This window comes from Furipterus horrens, unplaced genomic scaffold (genome assembly GCF_987537825.1).
Source record: "Furipterus horrens unplaced genomic scaffold, mFurHor1.1.pri manual_scaffold_3, whole genome shotgun sequence".
NCBI lineage: Eukaryota > Metazoa > Chordata > Mammalia > Chiroptera > Furipteridae > Furipterus > Furipterus horrens.
In genome coordinates this window covers 208,977,291-208,998,360 of record NW_028327173.1, presented here as the reverse complement: position 1 = coordinate 208,998,360, position 21,070 = coordinate 208,977,291, and the positions used below count along the sequence as shown (strand labels likewise).

At 51.0% G+C, this 21,070-nt stretch overlaps 1 protein-coding gene across 5 annotated transcripts in view; it reads right to left on the bottom strand.

Annotated features, from left to right (window-relative positions):
- The window catches only part of EML1 (EMAP like 1), a 139,459-nt gene that overhangs the window by 43,970 nt on the left and 74,419 nt on the right, over positions 1–21,070 (bottom strand). For all 5 annotated transcript variants that reach the window (XM_090271384.1, XM_090271383.1, XM_090271385.1 and 2 more), the window contains exons 2-3: positions 12,804–12,986; positions 4,300–4,435 (exon numbers count right to left, since the gene is read on the bottom strand). In XM_090271384.1, coding sequence (XP_090127510.1) covers positions 4,300–4,435; positions 12,804–12,986 — 319 coding nt within the window. The remainder of the gene's footprint in view (positions 1–4,299; positions 4,436–12,803; positions 12,987–21,070) is intronic.

The following is a 21,070-nucleotide window of genomic DNA, read 5'->3' as shown; positions in this document are numbered from 1 at the left end:
AGGCTACTGGGGGCAGCTGGGGCCACGGAGGAGAGCTGAGTGCCCCACCCCCACCCCAAGGTTGTGGATCTACTTAGTCCGCCAGCACCGAGAAGACGCACAGACTGTTTAATCCACGTATACGCGGCAGGGAAACAAAGCAGCATAAACCTGAGTGCAGCCACACACGCGGGAATGGCCCCACACGCGGAAATGCAAACACCCCGCGGTTTGCATACACATACCTGGGTGTAACCCATCACAGCTCTTTCATGATACCTGCCATTCACACATTTGCATTGACATGTAAAGTTTTTTTTAAAAATCTGACATTGTCACATACGTAGAAAAAAACAGGATGTTTCCTTCTGAGAGCCAAGAACTCTTATGAATGGAAGACGATTTCCTAGGACCCAGAGTGAAGGACAGAAAATAAAGCCTGAAGACGAGACGTGGGCAGGCTGAGGGCGTAACACTGTCCCTCACCAGGAGGAGCTCCCTTAGATAACCAGCGGGACTCTCAAAGGAGTCCTGTCCCCTCTGGGCAGCAAGGGAAGAAGAACACGCTTTATTCTGGAAGCTGCAGGAGTGCTGGCTTGTGAGGGAGGCCAGGCAATCACAGACTTCCTGTTAGTGCTGAAGGGGAGCAGAGGCCTTTTGGCGTAGAAATGCCAGGTACCGTCATTTCTCCTTCCGTCCGCTCTCTACTGCCCTCCCAAACCGAAAACCTAAGTCCTGACCACGTCACAGTTCTTTACAGTTTACACTTCTACATGCATCCAACGGTTTTCGCCAACGTCAACTAAACTTTAGACAGAATGAAATTCCTGCCATGGAAATTGGTGACCGGGAACAAGTGGCAGTCTTTTTTCTTGGGGTTTGATAACTCTAAGCGTAATAAGATATAAGCATATCTTTCTTTTGTATGGGACTTGGAACCATGAGTTGGTTTTCCAAAACTTGGCAGAATGACTCTAAAGTTTTTACAGTAGCAAAAGCAGAACTCTGACAGGTAGCTATTATGCGTGACCAGAGATTTTCTGATAATGTCGTGGGAGCTGGGGTGATTAACACTAGATTGAAACAATTATCCGTTCAACAAACATTTACTAGGCATCAGCCAGGTACTGGGCACCATGCCGAGCACTGGGGAGTCACCATTGTCCTACGAGGGATGAGCTGAATCTGACAGAGAGCACGTGCTTCAATAATTGAGAAATGATCTTAGTTTTCACTGTCTAAAGACGTATCTCTGTGGCAAAAACCAAGTGATTTTGTGAGAAGGCTGGGGGTCTTAGAGAATCTGACAAACCCAAAGAAGCTGTTTTCTTCTGCCACGTGAAGCCGACGACCTGAGCCCAAGAGGAGCAGGCATCGGTCCTGAGAACAGGTGGTGCCACTTGGTAGCCTGTTCACAGCAGCGAATCCCCATCCCTGTTCTGCTGCTGAGAACGGACTCAAAGCACGAAGGTAACACCGACGTTTCAATGGATCCCAATGATAAAAATATGAGACAGAATCGTTTTTAAAAAACTGAAAGCAGATTTTGTTGTTCTGTTCTCTACGTCGTGTGCGACACGCACCAGCCTCGGCGCGACTACAAAAGCTGTGTTTCTAACACGGGCCACTGCTTCTCCGAAGGCCGCCAGCTGCCTGCCTGGATGCAGGAGTTGCCGACCGTCCTGTCCCACACACTGAGCAGAGCGATTTTAAAATAACACTCTCTTTTTGTGCCAGTGTTCTTGTCTTGACCTCTCTTCTCCCAGCTCTGCCCTATTGTAAAGCCCCACTTAGGAACGGAAAGAATGAGTGGTTGTCTCTGCGTTGAATCCGTGGAGACATCATTCTATCGTCAGCGTCGGCACCCCCACTGAGCAAGGTGGGACCTACAACAGTCTTTCCCGACGTCTGCCTTTTTTCCTTTCACGGATGGAAACAAAGCTTCTCCGAAGGAGTCCAACTCCAGCCCCCAATCAAAGTCTTAATTGGCAACACAAGGCTCAGCCACCAGGTCCTGGACGGTTTCCAAAGGGGATTTTGTTCTTCAGCACCAGGCTGAAAACCCCCAGAGAAAGCAAAACAAACACGTATCCGTCCACACAGCACAGATGCCCCATCTGATCACAGAAGAATTTCTACATGGCTGGACACATATTGGAAGTGCCTGGAAGTTGTTTTAATCTTAATATTTACAATGCCCGGCTGCTTTCTGTTTTCAAAATTCTCTCCCAACGAGAGATCTATAGCAACTTCACAAACACAGAATAACAATCAGATGCTACTGTCTAGGTTTACAACTTTCAAAAGGATGAGAACACACATCCATGGAAGCACATAGAAACTGAGGGAAAGAAATAAGGGAGTCGCTACACACGACACTAGAAACCAAGACTCTTGGACACCCAGTCTAGAGTCTATGTATTTATAATGGACAGTTAGGCAGTTCCTTCCCACATTTTTACCCCCCACCCCTGGAAAAGTTTTATTTATATAAGTTCCCAATATATAAAGAGGCATGGATTATAAAATTCTATTTTCTTCAAGGAAAAAGGAAATCTCATTTTTTTTCACTATCTGCTACGTTAAAAGTCGGTCTTAAAATTAAACAACTTACTTTAAACAACCAATGGGTCAAAGAAGAAATTACTAGAGAATTTAGAAAATGTGCCCTGACCTGTGGGGCTGAGTTGGTTGGGTATCATCCTGCAAAGCGAAAGGTTGCCAGTTCAACTCCCAGTCGGGGCACAGGCCGGGACTGCAGGTTCGGTCCCCAGGCGGGGCGTGTGTGAGAGGCAACTGACGGATGTTCCTCTCTCACATCTATGTTTCTCTCCCTCTCTTTTCCCTCCTATTCCCTCTCTCTAAAAATGAGTAAACAAAATATTAAGGGGGAAAAGGGGAAATTCACAGCCATAAACATTAAAAAGAAAAAAGATTTCACATCAACAACCTAACTGTACTCATCATGGAACTATAAAAAGAAAAAACAAACTAAACCAAAAGTTTGCAAAAGTAAGGAGATAATAAGTACAACAGAGATAAACAGAAATAGAAAACAGAAAAACAATTTTAAAAAAATGAGCAAGACCAATAATTTTTTAAAGAGATCAAAAAATTGAAAAATCCTCTGTGAGACTAAGAAAAAAAGAGCGAAGACTCAACTAAAATTAGAAACAAGAGCGGGGACATCACAACTGATGTCAGAAATAGAAAGGATTATAAGAGACTACTATGAATATATGCCAACAGACTGATAACCTAGAGAAAATGGATAAACTCCTCAATCTGTACATTTATCATTGGAAAGAAAATGAAGCAGTAATCAAAACTCTCCCTACAAAGAAAATCCCAGGACCAGAGGGCATCACTGGAGAATTCTACCAAACATTTAAAGAGGAATTAATACCAATCCTCTTCAATCTCTTCCAAAGAACTGAAGGGGGAAACACTTGCAAATCTCATTCTACTCTGATACCAAAACCGGATAAAGACACAAGAAAAACTACACAGACTGATATCCCTGATGAATGTTGATGCAAAAATTGTCAACAAAATAAGACCAAACTGAACTGAAGAGTACATTAGAATAACTATATACACTGTGATCAAGTGGGATTCACACCGGGAATGCAAGGATCACTCAACGTGATGAAAACCAGTTGATGTAACATACCACATCAACAGAATGAAGAATAAATAACAAAGGTTTGTCTTGATTGACGCAGAAAAAGCACTTGACAAAGTTCAACATTTTTTTCATGTTAAAAATAGTCAACAAGCTAGAAACAGAAGGACGCCGCCGTAATAAAAAGCGGTGCATGAGAGGCCCACAGCGCACACCAGGGTCAACAGTGAATGACTGAAGGCTTTTCCTCTGAGCACAGGACAACGCAAGGACACCCACTCGCACCACAACCACTCAACACAGCACTGGAGGTCCCACCTGTGCAATCAGACAAGGAAAAGAAATAAAAGGCATCCAAATTAGAAAGGAAGAAGTAAAGTTATCTCTGTTTGCAGGTGACATAATCTGACATGTAGAAAACACTAAAAATTCCCACACGCAAAAAAATGTTAAGCTAATAAACAATTTTAGCAAAGCTGCAGGTACAAAAACCAACACACAAAAATCAGATGCCTTTCTATAAACCAACAACTCCAAAAGGAAATTAAGAAACTGTGGAGACACCCCAAATATTGTACTTTCACAAGCGTTAGCTCGGATGAGACATGGCGAAGTGTCACGTGAGGAATGGAACACTTGTTTTAACCCCCGAGACGGACGTGCTTTTAGAGCCCACCCGAGGCAGCTGTGCCTACCTTTTGGTGGTCCCCGGCACGGCAGGTTCCTTCCTGGGCCCGGAGGGGGACGGCAGGGAGCCGCTGGGCTTCTTTGGTAACACAGTGCCGTTGTTGACGGTGCTTCTTAAAGGCAAGGCCTGCACCAGCGGTCTGGCTGTAGGACGAGCAGAAAAGGAAGTCAGAACTTGCCGCTTGCCAAGGGAACTCTTCAAGATAAGCAGAAGGAATCTGATGTTCATCAGTGCTGGTGAACCAGACAGAGGCGCCAAGTCAGCTCCGTGGAGACTTCTAACAGGCGGTGCCGGAACACGGAGCGTAGACACCAGCCTCATACCTTACACAGACGTTAACTGGAAACGGACTACAGACCTGAGGGTAAAATGCAAAACTATAAAACTTCCCGATGAACACATGGCAGAAAGCTGTGTGGCCTTGGGTTTGGTGACGACTTCTTAGCTACAACACCAAAAGCACATCGATGACGGAAAAAACTGATAGCCTGGACTCCATTAACGTTATAAGCAGTTTTGCTCTGGGAAAGACATCATTAAGGCGGTGAAAGACAAGTCATGGACAAGGAGAAGATACGTGCAAACCGCAGAGCTCATAAAGGATTTGTAGAGAACATTTTTTTTTTAAACTCTAAAAACTCAACAGTAAGAAAACAAACAGCCCAATTAAAAAAAAAAAAAAAAAGAAAAAAAGAACAGGCAGAAGACCTGAACAGAACCCTCACCGAAGAAGATACCCAGATGGCAAATGAGCATATGAAAGGATGCTCAGCATCTCTTGTCACTAGGGAAATGCAAATTAAAGCCATAATGAGATATCTCTATGCACCTATTAGGGTGGCTAAAATCCAAAAGGCAGACGGAATACCAGTCTCTGGCCAGATGTGGAGCAACAGGCGCTCGTCCATGGCGGGTGGGAACGCAAAATCGCAGCCGCTTTGGAAAACAGCTGGGCAGTCGCTGAATCTAGTCTCACCGTAGAGTCCAGCAACTGAGTGGCCCTAGGAATTTACCCGCTGACTGGAAACCTCCGTCTACATAAACCCTGCATTTAATACGTGTAACAGCTTTATTCATAACTGTCAGCAACTGGAAGCGACCACGATGTCCTTCAGGCAGTGAGTGAAGAAAAAAGCCCTGGTGTATTCGCACAATGGAATACGACTCAGCAGAAAAGGAAAGGAGCCAATCCGCTCGGCAGCCTGGGCCAGTCCATATCCACTCCGCTCGGTGAAAGGAGCCCGTCTGAGGGGCTTCACACTGTATGATCCCGTTCACGTGACATCTGATCAAAGGCAAACACCAGGTCACAGGTGCGTGAGGTCAGGGCGGGAGGGGTTGCGCAGAGGGGCTGACTGGCAAAGCACAGAGGTCTGTGGGGTGGCAAGCTGCTCGGAACACGAGTGGTGGAACGCCACATGACGCGTCCGTCACAGCCCACAGACCCTTACAGGACGGAGAGTGGACTTGAACGGGTGCAAATGAGAACCGAGGAGGAGGTACGGGAACCCCAGGATGGAATGCAGACTGCGACCAAAGACTCTGACTTGTTACGAACACCATGACAGCCTCATGGGTGGGGGAAGAGGAGAGGCGCAGACCCAAGTCATCGTGGGAACGCGCAGTGACCGTCGGAGTGCGAAGGGTCCCAGCGCCGCGGTCTGTTAGCAAAGCTGCCCCCGCGGGCATGCGGAGCAGTTCTGAACTAACACGTGTGCGCACTGGAACCGAACGTGGAAGACAGCTGGGGCCGGGGCTTCTCGCTGCTGGAGAGGGGGTGGCAGGCGGGCGCGGAGCAGGCTGCAACGAACCAGGTGGTGATGGGGCAGAGGAGGGGACGGGAACAAGATCATGGACATGTATGTGTGCACAGGCGAGTACACACACACACGTGTTTCCTAGCTCTGGCTGCTGAGAGAGCCTAAAGCAATGACCCCCAGAGCCCAGGCCTTGGTTTCCAACAGCATTCCACAACAGAAGGAACTGGGGCCCCCTGGGGAAATGGCAGATTCTAGGGCGCGGGCAGGGAACAGACAAGATGAGCCTGGAGCACCCTGTAGAGTCAGAAAGGAAGGAAGTGCTATGCGCGTGCACACACACACACACACACACTCTGCCCTCCTTGCTCACGTCCGCTCTCTGCCAGGGCAGAGCCCTCCTTCCAGGTAGGAAGAAATGCCACCCTCACCTCGCCTCTACTTCTGTCTCTACTTCATCCATTTCAGGTTGATGAACCCTGTACTAATCCATGCTATGGCATGGGTGAACCCTGTACTAATCCATGCTATGGCATGGATGAACCTTGTACTGACCCATGCTATGGCATGGGTGAACCCTGTACTGACCCATGCTATGGCATGGATGAACCCTGTACTGACACGTGCTATGGCATGGGTGAACCCTGTACTGACCCATGCTATGGCATGGGTGAACCCTGTACTGATGCATGCTATGGCATGGGTGAACCCTGTACTGACCCATGCTATGGCATGGGTGAACCCTGTACTGACACGTGCTATGGCATGGATGAACCTTGAAGACATGATGCTAAGTGAGAGAAGCCAGTGGCAAAAGGCTTCCTGTTGCATGATGCCATTTCTAAGAAATTTCCAGAATACTTAAATCCACAGAGACAGGAAATTAGTGGTTGCCAGGGAGGGAGCAAGGGGAAATGAATACTAATGGGTGCGGGGTAATTTTGGAGGTGGTACAAATGTTCTAAAATTAGATGGTGAGGATGGCTGTACAAGTCTGTGAACCTAAAAACCAATGAACTGAATTTTATGTTATAGAATTATATTTCGGTGAGGATGCTATAAAAAGTCACTTATTAGATAACTGGGAAAATCTGAATGCTGACTTGATATTAAGTAATTGTTCACTTTTAAGTTTAATAATGGTTTTATGAAGTTTTAAAAAGAGAACCCTTACATCTTAGAAATACACACTGATCTCCTTACAGATGAAATGATGCAATGTCTGATATTTGCCTTAAAATAACCCTGCTGGGGTGAGGGGAAGTGAACGGGGGGGCGGGGGGGTGAGGAGGAATAACAAAGAAAACAAAACTGACTACGGGTTGATAAATAATGAAACCAGGTAAAAAATAAGAGGTATTTTTCTTTCTACTTTATATACATTTGAATCTTTTCATAATACAAAGTTTAAAAACAATCTTTCTTAGCCTCTGAAAAGTGAATATTCCTCCTCAGCCTTTTCTATAAATCAGTCCCTACGTAAACTGCGGAGGGCAATTAATGAGAAAAACAGAAGAGACCACAGTGTGTTCTCCCCACGAGAAGGCAGCAGGCACCTCGGTCACGAGCTGATGTGTAAAGAGAAAGACAAGGAGGAGGCACAGTGAACGAGGGGGGAAATATTGCTAATCGTGGTCACCCGGATAAAGTACTCAGTTAACTAGACATTAATTTAATCCACTTGGCCCTTGGCTGGTTTGGCTCAGTGGATTGGGCGTCGGCCTGCGAGCTAAGTGTCGCTGGTTCGATCTTCCAGTCAGGGTACATCAGAGAAGGAAAACTCTGACTCCAAAAAACCTCCGCTGCCTTGCGGCATACCTCTTCAGGGGAAAGGCTAAGGGAGTAAACCCCGACAGAAAATCCGGAGCCGGAGTCCCTAAGGCGGTTTGACGTTGTAGTCAACACCGGCAACTCCTGCGGCGCACCTGAAGCCAAGCTGTATTGACTCCGTCTTTCCCTTGGATCCTTCAGCTGCGAAGAGAGGGGGGGGTCTGCTGCATGGGCAACAGCAGACCCTCCATATCACCCTGCCCAGGCTCTGAAGCTTCAGCTTCACTGGAGAGGACACTCCAGCGTCATCGCAAGATGTCGATTCAACACGGGAGAAGACAGATACCGTGTCACTCCCGAGTCGGACTGCACAGCCATTCTCGGCGGTGCAGATAGACTCTTAAGAAGCTACACCATCGTCTCTCGAGACGGACGGCTGCCGACGAATTTAATCCACTGCAAAGAACTTAAAGTTTTTAAAAATTTGCTAGTTGTATCTATCTAATAAAGTCTGTGAAGGGACCATAACATCATATTTCACACAGTTATGTGCTGAATATGACCTACTGTAATTTGCAAATCAAATCAAACCTTCAGAAACGAACTCTCCTTTCTCGTCATCTGGTTATTCATTTCTTAACTACCTGATTTGATCTGAATAGTGCTGATTTAAGTCACGTTGCTCAGAGGTGTGCAGAGCAAAGCCACGTGGACGGCAGAAGGAGCCCATCCTTATGCGCAGCCAGGGCTGGGGGGCCACACCCAGATTCTCGCTAGCAACTGTGCAGCCCGGGGCCCATTGCTCAGCCTGCTGGCGGCGGCTTCCTCATCTGTAAATGGGCATCATCATACCCCCCTCACAGGGCTGTGAAGACGTGAAAGGGGCTAAGATATCCCAAATCTCTATCGCGAAGTCCAGCACCTTGCTAATAAATGGTAGCTACAGGGTAATTTTAAATACCAGGGTTGAGTGTTAGTGTAGCAGCGGCCACATTAAAGATAATCCACAACTGTTTTCAACAGCAGTCACAGAGGCTAAATTCTGAGACTATGTTTCACTGTCCTGGGATGTCAGGGCGGACTTGCTCACCCGCATCACCAGCCGAGGTTTCTAATTCCATTTACGGAGTCTCTGAGCATGAATGGGGCTATTAAAAAAAAGTTTGCAAGGTTGGCCCCAGTCTTCGTAAAGTTGTGCAAAAGGCAACCTGTCGAATTGTAGCAAAATTAACATGAGAAATAGGAACTACTTGCTGGTTGATGCCCAACAAAGCAGACCACCCAGGTGCATGGGGCGGTGACTGTATCCTAACCTGCGTTTGAAACCCCGTGTGGCTCTCCTGGTGCAGACATGGGAGTCAGCCGTGCACGCGCCCAGTGGGTCTGTTATTAATTCCACGCCGCGCCTGGGTTCCCGTCCTCTCCAGGACACGCCAGCCAAGCCCGGCTCCGGAAGTCTGCCGTGAGCCCTGCGGCCGGGCGCCACGCAGGGAAGAGCAGAGTCAGTGGTAAGAAGGGTCGTTTTTACAACACATTTCTTCTGCTTTTGAAGGAATATACACCATTCAGAAGCCAACTAAATGTATAAAAAAGAAAAACATCATAACCCTACCACCGAGGGAAAAAAAAAACCCCAATAGATGCTGGTATAGCTCTTTCAAATGTTTGCACAGATTTTGTGTGTTTAGTTGAAATTACACAGTATATCCAGTTCTATAGCCTGTGTCTGGCACCTAATGTGAGACGTGACACATAAGCATTTTCCCTGTCGTTACCAGCCACAGACACTTGAAGACTGCACAGCCTCGGTCCCAGGAGCTGCCAGGTTTTCTGGTCATGCCCTGAGCTTGCTCTCTCTCCTCTGAGGCTTCCTATTCGACGCTCCCCCCTGCACGTAACGCCACAGGCCTCCCTTATTCACCAAGTGTCCTGTGTCCGCACAGGCACGGCCACATCTAAGGGGGTCTGTTCGCCTCGTTCTGCCAGCGGCGAGCATTGCCCCCACAACACTGGGGAACTGGGATGGTAGCAAGAGTTGTAGAATGTCTGCCCCGAAAGCCGCTGGGTTCTCTTTTCTCTGCTCTACGGCAGCCCAGGCTCAGCAGGTGTCCCGCCTGCCGTAACTCCAACGTGGGCCAACTCGGCGAGCTGACGCTCTCTACAGTGAAGGCATAGGAGAGGGCAACCGGGTCTTAATATTTACGAAAAATACGCAAGGAAAAGAATAGCAAAGTTTGGGGAGCTTAGGTGGAGGCTGAGTTCATCCTATGAGTCAGTATCACTGGGTGAGGAAGAGTCAGATAACTAGCACAATCGGCCATAATAGGGACAGGAGAATATTGTCTGTCTGTCTGTCTGTCTGTTTAAAGGTAGTCTGAGACGCAGCTCCCTCTACACGCACTAAACCCACAGCATTTTACGGGGCTGGCCCCAGCCTTCCCCCCTCTCAGGAGGCCTCGGACTTGAGCTCTGGGCCATTTTCCTGAGACTCAGTTCTCTCTGTGACACTAGATAACTCTCTGAAGAATGCCCAGGGCAGTCAAAGCTCAGAGGTCAGGGCAACTTCCTCCCAGTGAGTGGAGGGCTGCTGCAGAGAAGGGCCATCCACAGCCTCCCAGGCCACGGCGAGGCGGGGAGCGGGGGCGCCGCCCAGCAACGGGGGACACGGGCAGCAGGAGCGCTCCGGGCACCGTGAACGCTGCCCACCTCCTGTGCGGGGCCGTGTCTCTGGGGCACAGCCATCTCTGGCCCTGGACGGCCCTGGGCAAACAGCATGGGGACGTGCCCCCAAAGTTCCAGACAGAGCCCTGTGCTGTGGACAGCTAACGGGAGAGAAACAGATCACTGGATATTTAAAAAGGAAGAGTGCCGCGTGCCCCGTCTGCTTCAGGGCTGTGTAAGGACGGCAGGCCAGGGCGCCGTAAGGCGATGACAACGGGGCCTTTAGGAAGCCAGCAGGTCTGCCTAACACCCATCTTGTCTCAAAGATCCCCCAACCAAACCAGGACTGCAGACCGCCAGCCCTCCACACGGAGGGGCACCTGCCAGGCCGTCGCGGAGCCGTGGGAGAAGCAGCCCCCAGCGCCGGTGACGGACGCCTCCTCTTCTGCCCCAGCGTCCCCATGTGGACTGCACATGAGCAAGGAAACCATGGCTCCTCCATCAGGGGGTGCCACCCCCCTGTCCCCCAGTCAACTCCCTTATGGTCTTTTTCCATTTCTTGATGTAACCTTTTGGCTTTTATGCTTTGATTTATTTTCACTTATGAAAAGAATATTATAAAGAAACATCAACTATAACTTCTCTTAGAAGTTTTATAGAAATCAAACTTTACTTTTAATCAAGAAAAGATAACTCCTGGATAGCCCTCTTGTATTATTTTTTCCCCTAATTTTCTAAAATTAAAAAAGCTGTAGCCCTGACTGGCATGGTTCAGTGGGTTGGGCGTCACTGCAAACTGAGGGGTCGCTGGTTTGATTCTGGGTCAGGGCACAGGCCTGGGGTTCGGGCCGGGTCCCCAGTTGGGGGTGTGAGAGGCAGCAGATTGATGCATCTCTCGCACATGGATGTTTCTCTGCCTCTTTCTCCCTCCCTTCCCTTCTCTCTAAAAATTAGAAAAAAATAAATCTGAAAAAAAAATTAAAAAATAAAGAAGTTGTAGAGGTCTGAAATGTTACATGAACAACTACTTCGAATGTACCCTTCAGGATACAGTAGTCATCAGAATTATTTTTGGAAAGCTGAGTAGGTCAAGAATACCTAAAATAACCTGGTTTCTATTTAAAATATCCTAATCACTTTGTAATTGAGGAGGAAAGATTCCTTAAAAGGACTATTCAAGATGTGGATGTTGCCCAGCACGTGTATCCCACGTTGGGGATGGTGACAATTACCCTGGAGGACGAAGAGATACATTTCTGTCCCCGGAAATGTGCAAAGACGGACGGACGCGTGCTGGAGGAAACACCAGCACCTGCAGATGAGGCAGAGCCATCTCCTGACTCCAGGGAAAACGCGGGAACTGTGAAATCACTGGGTTATTCAAGCAAAATACGCAAGGTCATGTTAAAGGGACATTTACATGCCACAGTCTCAGGATGTTTTAACCAAGGGACTTTCACAGCAAAGAGGGACTTCATTCTGCTCTCTGGGGCTGGCCACGAGGAAAAGTCATTCCGGCAAAAGGCGAGCCGTGCCCACTGGTTGGTTGAACGCAGACAGCAGGGTAGGGACTAGCCGGACAGAAATATCCAGGAGGCAATTTATTTCCAAAATTTCAAAAAGGGGGTCACTACCAAGTAACTTAAAACAAAAACACTGCTCTTTACGTTTCTTTCCCAGGTGCCACAGGGAAATAAAATGAGTGTCTCCACTTGCCAGACATCCGCCGGGCACAGGATTCTTTGGGAGCTACGTCCTCACGGACAGCGGAGAAGGGGATTCAGAAGAAACAGGAGGTGTCACTCAGAAGGAGTTCACTAGCTGATGGGGGGATGGGAGTGAGTGATAAACTTCAGGGTCCTGAGCCCGTCGAGGAAGGGCCTGTCCCCTCTGGGCCCAGCCTCTGCGCGAAGCCACGCGTGTGCACAGGATCAGTGCCGTGTCTGCTGGGCTGAAACGGAGGACAGGACGAGGGGAGCACAGAGGAAGAGATGCGCATGGGCACCACCTCCTGAGGGCACCCAGAGGGTGCGGGGGGTTTCTGCAGACTAACTCTATTCCAGACAATCTGGGTAAACAGTCGTTCTCACTGCGGACAGTTCCCTCCTTGACCGGCCACGCATTCACTGGTCACTACAACTGCACCCCAACACCGAGCCAAGAAACGCCGTCCCCTTGCCGTGTGGTTCTGACCATGCTGAGCTCGTTTCATTGTCTAAGTTTCGCTTCCCTGTCAATATGAGAGGGTGCAACGCATCGGCCAGAGCGAGGCTCGTGCGTGAGGCCCACGCCCCGCCGCTCCTGGGTGAGGTCGAGCGCCCACCTTTGGTCGGTCCTTTCCTGCTCAGCAAGGCCTGCTGCTCCTCGGTGATGTTCAGCCGCCGCACGACATCGGCCAGGGCCGACTTCAGCAGCTGGATGTCGTCTTCTTGCATCTGGACCCGCTGCTCCAGGGAGGCGATGCGGTCGGTCACCTCCATGCTGCTGGCTGCGGAAGCGCTGTCATCTGAACCAAGGCAAGGGACACGTGAGTCTTTCATGCTTCCCAGAGAAACCAGCCCAACACACTCCCCCGAGCACCCCGCCCTAGCAAAATAATTAAAAACAGAGGAGAACAGCCATTCTGCAGAAGTTACGAGGACCCTTCCGCTACAAAGGCTATAATGCCTCGTCCGACTGCAGTCTCCTCCTCTGCCAGTGCTTCTCATGTTTTTATTGTGGCTCCGTTACAGGTGCCCCGTTTCCCCCGTGGCTCTCCCCTGCCCCGCCCCTCCCCCTCCCCCTCCCCCACGGTCAGTCCCCATCCTGTTGTCTGTGTCTGCGGGTTATTTATACTAGCTCCTTGAGTGCTTCTCATTTTTTAAACTGCGGTTTTAATTGTTTTATTTTTCTTCTCCATGGTATCGGAAGCCTTGGAAGTAGAAGGGATATTAGAATCTACGTCACCTCCCACACATCGCCGGAAGCCACCGCACGGTCTTCCAGCTTTCACGATGGCAACGCCAACACGCAGGTCAGATAATCCCAAGGCCACACCACCCGCTGGGCAGGACTCGCAAGGACCGGCCACCTGACCAGGGAGTTTGGGCGGCGCGATCTGTCCGGTAAGCACACCCTTACGGCCGCGGTGATGCTCTGCTGTGGGGAACCACAAAGCCCCAGCCCCTCCTCACGGCGCACCGGGCCCTGCAAGACCTTCCTTGCCTCTGTGACCCCATTTTATGTCCTTCTCCCCTCGCGCACCACGCTGGGGACCTGCTGACTTCTCCCTCCCTGGGGGCTTTCGCACCTGCTGCCGCCTTTGCTGGATACATTTCTCAGCCAGCTTTCTCCATTCTTCAGCTCTTAGCTCGAATGGGAGCCCCGCAGAGAGCCTTCCTGACGGCCTTACCCAACACTGTCACTCTCTGCGGTCAACCGTATTTCTTTCTTCAGAGCATCTCTATGACTGCGACCCCCCCCACGTAGCTGCTTACTGTCTATGTCTCCCAGCGAAACCGTGAGCATCACGGAGTCGCTCCGCTTCCCGGGATGACAGACCCTCTTGGACACAGCCCTGCAGAAAGCCACCCGCAAGCCTGGAGACCACACAAAACCACCTGAAGGTTCTAGAGAGCGGCATGAGCAGCACAGAGACTGATGGGCGTTTGCACTCACGTGGCGGGGGGCAGACGGACAACTACACAAGTAAGTCCCCCTTTCCGTGGCATTTTGCCGGAGCATGTGGCGCACACAGTGGGATGGGGGTGCATGCGGAAAACCCCGTCGTTGTTCCATCCTAAAAAAACCAAAAACTGAAGTCCAAAGACTGGGAACACCACAGAGAGTGGGAAAAGCCTGGGAGGGGGCCCCAAGCTCTGTCTGTCCCCAAACACACTCGCACGGTGGCAGGCACTCCCGCCAGCCACCGCAGACCAGCGCTGAGACGGGAGCTGCAGCCCCGGAAACAGCGCCTGCCGTTCCAGTGCCACGAGGAAAGGCGCCAGCTCAGATGGTGGGAACAGCGCGCATCAGAGGAAACAGGACAGGGGACCTGCACAGCCCAACCTTCACGACGTCCAGGGTGCAATCCAAAATCACTCGGGACTTGGGGAGAGTCAAGGAACGGAACCCATTTGCAAGAGAAAAGAAAATAAATTGAGTACAAATCCAAAAGGAACAAAACGTTGGAACGAACAGAAAGGACTTGAGTAAGAACTTCGTGAAAGAAGAAGCAGGCCCGTGGAAAGATGTTCAGTGTCACTGGCCATTAGGGAAACGCAAAGTAAACCCACGACGAGACATCACTACCCACCTGCTGAAACAGTTCCAATACAAAGTGCTGGCAAAAGTGAGTGCAGCAAGAACATGGGGCAGAGGAAGCTCTGTGACGTTGCTGGTGGGCACACAGAATCGTATGGCCGCCCTGGAGCCCAGTGCTGCAGTTTCTTATAAAGTTAAACAGATACGTACCCTGTGACCCAGCAACCCCTAGGTACTGTCTCTAGAGGAAGGAACTCGCACATTCTGGTGGCTCCACTCATACCTGGTAAAGATGGGAAACAACTCACACGTGCTTCAACCGGTGAACGGACCGACTGCAGTACATCCATACCGTGGAGTATTTTTGGCAGCCGTCCGTCTCGAGAGACGATGGTGTAGCTTCTTAAGAGTCTATCTGCACCGCCGAGAATGGCTGTGCAGTCCGACTCGGGAGTGACACGGTATCTGTCTCCTCCCGTGTTGAATCGACATCTTGCGATGACGCTGGAGTGTCCTCTCCAGTGGAGCTGAAGCTACAGAGCCTGGGCAGGGTGATATGGAGGGTCTGCTGTTGCCCATGCAGCAGACCCCCCCTCTCTTCGCAGCTGAAGGGTCCAAGGGAAAGACGGAGTCAATACAGCTTGGCTTCAGGTGCGCCGCAGGAGTTGCCGGTGTTGACTACAACGTCCAACCGCCTTAGGGACTCCGGCTCCGGATTTTCTGTCGGGGTTTACTCCCTTAGCCTTTCCCCTGAAGAGGTATGCCGCAAGGCAGCGGAGGTTTTTTGGAGTCAGAGTTTTCCTTCTCTGACGTGCCCTGACTGGAAGATCGAACCAGCGACACTTAGCTCGCAGGCCGACGCTCAATCCACTGAGCCAAACCAGCCAGGGTACGTGGAGTATTACGTAGTGGTAAAAAGGAATGACCCATGGACACACACAATAATTTGGATGGTTCTCAAAGGCATTATGCTGGGTGAAGGACGCCAGTCTCAAAAGGTTATACACTGTACGATTCCATCTATACGAGTCTCAAGACAAAGCTATAGTGGGGGAGGGGCAGAGCACAAAGGACTTACAGGGAATTACAGAAATGTCCTGGGTCCTGATGGTGGTGGCAGTTACATGCATCTATACTGTGTTAAAATACATAAAATTATCTCAAAATAGGAGTTTTGTTGAATGTTAACCTAAAAAATAAAATCACTTTCAAAGCCCTGGCCAGCTCAGCTGGTTAGAATGTCGTCCCGACAGGCCAAGGTTGCGGGTTTGATCTCTGGTCAGCGCATGTACAAGAAGCAACCAATAAATAAAAAGGTTTAAAAATAAAATGAAACAACTTTTTGAGAGTCCAAGTGAGAGCAGGCCGACCCGCTGGCTTTGTCCATCAGGGGATACTGTAGAGGCTGGTTGCTGTCGCACCGTAAGACCTTAGCCAAGGGCCATTGCAATGCAATCGGAGTCCTTGTAGCTCATTCGAAAGACGCCATCCTCAAGGCTCATGTGACACCTCATGAATGGACAGAGGTTCTGTGGGGTTTCTCCACTTGCCCTTGGACTTGGGTGGGAAAACAGCAAGTCCCACTTCATGGTGTCAAGCCGCGCGCAGGGGGGGGCAGCGAGAAGGATAAAGAGCACCTTACGTCTGCCTTCCCTCTGAGGGGTTAAACATCTGAATAAGCATCCTAACTTCATGAAGCTGGGGGAGGCTTGGGAAAGACAGCACTCTATATTCTTACCTCTTGGGTTTTTAAACCTTCTCTCTGAACTAGAGCTACTGGCGGGGGCACCCGCTGGTTTCCCTAGAAAGGCCTGGGGACCGACTTACACAGGACAGGGCGAATGTCCCTTTATCTCAGGGACTCCTGCGGCGCACCTGAAACCAAGCTGTATTGACTCCGTCTTTCCCTTGGACCCTTCAGCTGCGAAGAGAGGGGGGGTCTGCTGCATGGGCAACAGCAGACCCTCCATATCACCTTGCCCAGGCTCTGTAGCTTCAGCTTCACTGGAGAGGACACTCCAGCGTCATCGCAAGATGTCGATTCAACACGGGAGGAGACAGATACCGTGTCACTCCCGAGTCAGACTGCACAGCCATTCTCGGCGGTGCAGATAGACTCTTAAGAAGCTACACCATCGTCTCTCGAGACGGACGGCTGCCGACGATCTCAGAGATCACGCCGTACAGACTGATGCTACGGGCCAGGGGCTGACAGGACTGAGTCTGAGGCAGAACCCAGCCCGCAGTGGTGCGAGGCCCTCCCCGCCAAGGTCTCAGCCGGCCGGCCGGCCTGCCCAGGAGTCACTGGGCCTCCTCCCCCAGCGGCGGAGCTTCTCGGGGCTCACTTCCAGCCTCGCGGCACCTCGTCAGGGTCCAGACAGGGCCCAGAGCACCCGTCCTCGGGAAGGCTGGTAACCAGGCCCGGGCCCCGGGAAGTCAGGAAAAGCTCTGACGCAGCACTCAGATCAGGCAGGCTCAAATCCTGGCTCTCACTGATCAGCTGTGTGACCCTGACAATGGCTCAGTCACTCCAGGGAGAGTACCCCTGGCCTTCGACGTCCTTGTGAGGGTGAGTGTTAACGTGCACGCCATGACGGCAAACATGTGCTCAGCACGCATGGCAGCATAACCTTATCGTAGCTCACTGCTGCGCACAGGGTCGCTTGTAACAGCAAAGCCAGGCACTGCCCGTCGGTGACACCAACACGAAACACAGTTCCTAGACCGGATTCTGCGGGGGCTGCGCTGGCCCCTGAGAGGTCCCGGCTAGAGCAGAAGGGACCATTTCTGCTCTGGAGCACCTGTGCTTGGCTGAGGAAATGTGTCATTCACCTGAGAGGGGGGACAACTTCATATAAGCCCCTCACGTGGCAGCACGTGACTCGTGGGTGAAGGACGGACCCAGCACTGCATCCGTGGCTCCATCTCAGACTTGACTCCCACGAGGACCTAGGCAAATGCCAGCTTCTGTCTGAATTTAAAGTGATGTCACAGGTCCAGGCGGGACCTACATCACCCCTGGTTCCACAGGCAAAAAGATGAGCCTGAGGATCTGCCATTAACCCAGATCTTCGCGTGGCTATTTGTGGCTAGGACTCTTACGTTTAATGAGCATTTTATGGTAAAAAGTGGCACAAAAAGACCTGGTACCTTGACTGTTTCATTCTATTTAAAAGGCGAGGGAAGTGCACTTTTTTCCCTATTCATGAGATTGTCTCATTATCTAGAGATAAAAGCAAGCTCTTGACTCCGTAAACCTGGTGATAACGGAGATACTGTTGCGGAGTATGCTGTTCCAGAAGCCCTCGGGGGCCTGTTAATCTTTAAACGTTCACTTAGAATCCAGCCCTTCATTTGGAGATGTTCTTACCTTCTTCTCTTCGTCATTTAAGGTAATGACAGCTCCCCTTTCCTCCTGCCCACCCTGCCTCAGATGCTGCGCCCCACGGTGTCCCTCTCCAGTCCACACGATGTCCTCCCCCTTTCATAGGTGACATCGGAGCAGCTGGGGACTGGCCGGAAACCCTCGGCTCTTCCCCCCCATATCGCGCTGTCCATCCAGTGACGGGTGTGAATTCCAGTGGGACTTGCGTGGCACTGAGTAAATATACCTAGAATTTTGGTATCATTTTACCTTTTCCAAAATATTAGACCAATGTATTTAGAAAAAAATCTTACTACAGGGTTTTGGTATTTTAGAACCAATCGTGTAAGCAGTAAGGAATGAGAACCTTCTGTCGGTAATTTGCAGGTAGACATCTTCCATGCAAGCTGGCGCTCCACATTACACGTGGTTTGCAGAAGAGCCGTGTGAGGGGGTCACGCCCTAAGCCATTCTGAGAGAGAAACAGGTGGCGCGGAGAGGCGCGACGTCCCCCGCGGGGTTAGCCCCGGACCTCTCCGGGCTGGAGCGCTCCCGCTCTGCCTCTCGCCCAAGACCCCCGGTCCGCCTCTGACCACGTGGGTCAGCCAGGAAGCCCGAGGCTGGCTCATCCCTGGGCTGGACCTGCCACTTGAGCTCCAGCTCTGAAATGCGTCACTTCACAGAAAATGACAAGAACCAACCCACACGCCAGCCCACCTGCCTTGCCTGACACGCAAGAGCGAATGTTCATGCGCCTCACAGTGGAAGGGCCCCACAGCAGCCCTTGGCTGATATAAAGACACCGCCGTTGCCTACTGACGAAGGGGTCTTCAGCAGAGCCTCTTGAATCTGGAAAAAATGGTATAAAGGTCTTTTCTGAGCCTTAGGTTGTGAAACCGAGGGACTGGAGACCAGGAAAAATACATAAGGCATGGGACTGTGGGGAATTTAGATGACATGATGTAGTTTAAAGCTAGCACATGCTTTGTTTAATTCAATAAAATGTTAGCGAGCATCCTGCCAGGTCAGACCTAGTGCAGGGCAGTGCGGTGAACGCGGGGAGCTTCCTGACCGACGGGCGCTCAGCCGGGTGGAGGGGAGAACGGAGGACCGACAGCTGGCCCAGGCATGAAGGGGCACAGAGAGGGCCAGCACACAGGCCCCTCCCGCCCAGTCACGGGGCTGGGCCGAGAGCCGGCTGATGCGAGGACCAGACAGACCTAGACCAGCACAGGGGTGGGGTGGGTGGGTCGGGGCAGGACTTCAGGTGAGCCCCTGGGTTTCAACCAACGACTCACCAATGAGGCAAGAGTCAGGGCGACCACTTACAGAGAGAGCAGCCTGGAAATTCTCAAGCTGAGTATATCAGGAAATGTGCCAATGACTTTATTTTAAAATACACCCTAATTTCACTTTGCCTAACAAAGACTTCCCACGGAACGCTGAGGGTCCTCCAAATATTCGGAGGGTTTATTTAATACCAGATACATGTGTGCATGCCACAAATGCACACACACCACACACGTGTGCATATGCACACCATTCACTCCTATGCTCACACACACGCATGCACACACACACACACACCCCACCTTTGCAGAAGTAATCTTGTGTCTGTCAGAAACTAAAAGACCTGGGTACTTTAAGGCTGTTAATCCTTTTTTCCCACAGCATTAAAGCCCACGAGGTCCTGCGGCTGAGCAGAAAGCAGCTCCCAGTGCGGGGCGACACAGTTTGCTTTTGCAAAGAAGTTCGGCAGCCCCGGGAGCGGGGGCAGGGATGCACGGCGAGCCTTCTCGGGGACAGCCGGGGTGACAGGGCGAGAGGAAAAAGACTGGCGCTTTTAACAACGTTCCTCCCCAGCACGTCAGGCAGGGCGGCCAAGTCCTAACCACACGTGGGAAGATTAAAATCATGGAGGCGGCGAAGGGGTGAGCGGGCCGAGTGACGAGTCCCAGGGGAAGACCTAGAGCTGGAATCCGGACCTGACTTCTCAGGAAGACCAGCTATTGCAACCCTGACTTGTTACATCTGTTAGAGATGTCGCGACTGGTGTGCCAGCCCCTAAGCCGACTTAATTAAAAGTCATCTAAAAGGGCGGCTTTCATGAAATTTTATTTGCTACATTGTTTCAAAAACTTGAAGCAAAAAGAACAGAAGTTATTGTTATCTTAATTTTAAGTTAATTTCCGTTAGTATAAGATGTTTCTATCTCCAGCGCGGCGCGGTCCCGGCACCCACAGTGCTGACAGGCTTCTAGACTGGACGGTGCTGCTTCCTCTCGGCCGCGCACCTGCCGTGAAAGCCTGTCCTTTGACGGTTCGGACGAAGAATCAGAAAAGCACAGTTCAAATGTGAAAACTCCACCAGTGGGGCCAACACCAGATACCTGGGTCTCCAGGATGACACTTCCTGACGCACGCCAAAGCCCGCCATCGGCTAACGGAGACGCAGGAACAGAGAACACACGCTCCTCCTTGTACCCCTTGTCTGTCAGGTCCCCACCAGAAAGGCGGAGCTGCGACATTCTAAGGGCAGAATCCCAAGGCAGGCTGGATCCTCACAACCCACATCCCCTTTTTTGTGGTTACGGTTGCGACTGTAGCACTTTGTCTCTGTCTTTTCTATTGACACGTGGAACTGCTTTTTACAAAGTGCCATCAACTTCTGCTTCCAGTCAAGATGGGGGGACAGGCGCCCGAGTTGCCGCCCTGCCGAGACTGCGAAGCAGGACACACAGAATGTGCCACACAGGCGGGGGGGGGGGTGGCGGCATAGCACAGAGGTGGCGAGCAGGGGGGACACCCCGCCGCGCCCAGGACGTGGCATGGGGAGTGGGTGCCCCTGAGCTGAGGAGGCAGAGCTGCAAGTCCAGAAAAGCCGCCGGGACTAGAGTTCGCAGGGCAGAGTACCTCAGAGGAGAAGCTGCAGAGAGAGAAAACTCCGGAAACGAGTCTTCAGCTGAGAGCTGCCCCACATTTACG